Source organism: Sinocyclocheilus grahami, unplaced genomic scaffold (assembly GCF_001515645.1).
Source record: "Sinocyclocheilus grahami isolate Dianchi unplaced genomic scaffold, SAMN03320097.WGS_v1.1 scaffold2297.1, whole genome shotgun sequence".
In the NCBI taxonomy this organism is placed as follows: domain Eukaryota; kingdom Metazoa; phylum Chordata; class Actinopteri; order Cypriniformes; family Cyprinidae; genus Sinocyclocheilus; species Sinocyclocheilus grahami.
The window spans coordinates 10,818-11,860 of NW_015507476.1; the positions used below are offsets into that span (position 1 = coordinate 10,818).

The following is a 1,043-nucleotide window of genomic DNA, read 5'->3' on the forward strand; positions in this document are numbered from 1 at the left end:
GTGGGTGTGAGAGTGTGTGTGTGTGTGTGTGTGCGTGTGTATGTGTGTGTCTGTGTGTGTGTGTGTGTGAGAGAGAGAGTGTGCGTGTGTGTGTGAGTGAGTGTGTGTGTCTGTGTTTGTGTGAGAGAGTGTGCGTGTGTGCATGTGTGTGTGTGTGTGTGCGTGTGAGTGAGTGAGTGTGTGTGTGTGTGAGGAGCTGCACTGGACTCAGAGAGTTGATCCACCTGGTGTAACGCTCAGTGGAGTCTTCAGGAACTCGACACACTTTACAACCCACAATCTGAGAAAACACACACACACACACACGACATTAGTGTTTATATTGAGTGTATAAGGGAGTGTGTATGTGTGTGTATGTATTTTTCTTAAGAAATTAATACTTTTATTCATCAAGAATGCATTAAATTTACCAAAAGTGACAGTAAAGTTACACAAGATTTCAGCATGTATTACTGTGGTGTGTTCAGTAACTACAGAACCGCCATTCACTAGACAGGGCAGATCACAACACAAACTCAAGTTACACCCTAAAACAACACACACACACACACACACACTTTCACTGATCCGTCTCATTTCCTGTCATGTGATCTCAGCTCTGTTTGTTTAGCGCCGCAGCTCTTCGGTCTGTCTCCGCTCCGCCTGCTGTGACCTGAGGTCAGAGGTCAAAGCAACAAACCGAGCCCTCAAAAACACTGTAAAAATAACCGCTGGCTCTCCTGCTGATGCTGCATATGAAAAATAACACTAAACCATGTTTACTGTCATGGTATATTAATATGGTACATATTTCAAATATTGTGAAATATTATTAAAATTTAAACTAACTGTTTTCTATGTGCTCTCTCTCACACACACACTAACACACTCTCTCATACACACACACACACTAACACACTCTCTCATACACACACACACACACACACACTAACACACTCTCTCATACACACACACGCGCGCGCGCATACACACGCACACACGCACACACACAGTATTCGAATAAAGTCAACAGAACTAATGGATTATGAGAGGCACAAGTCACA

At 43.3% G+C, this 1,043-nt stretch overlaps 1 protein-coding gene across 1 annotated transcript in view; it reads right to left on the reverse strand.

Moving 5' to 3' along the window:
• LOC107574647 (UDP-GlcNAc:betaGal beta-1,3-N-acetylglucosaminyltransferase-like protein 1) overlaps window positions 1–1,043 on the reverse strand; it is a 17,297-nt gene that overhangs the window by 10,550 nt on the left and 5,704 nt on the right. The window contains exon 6 of the mRNA XM_016261087.1: window positions 189–280. Coding sequence (XP_016116573.1) covers window positions 189–280 — 92 coding nt within the window. The remainder of the gene's footprint in view (window positions 1–188; window positions 281–1,043) is intronic.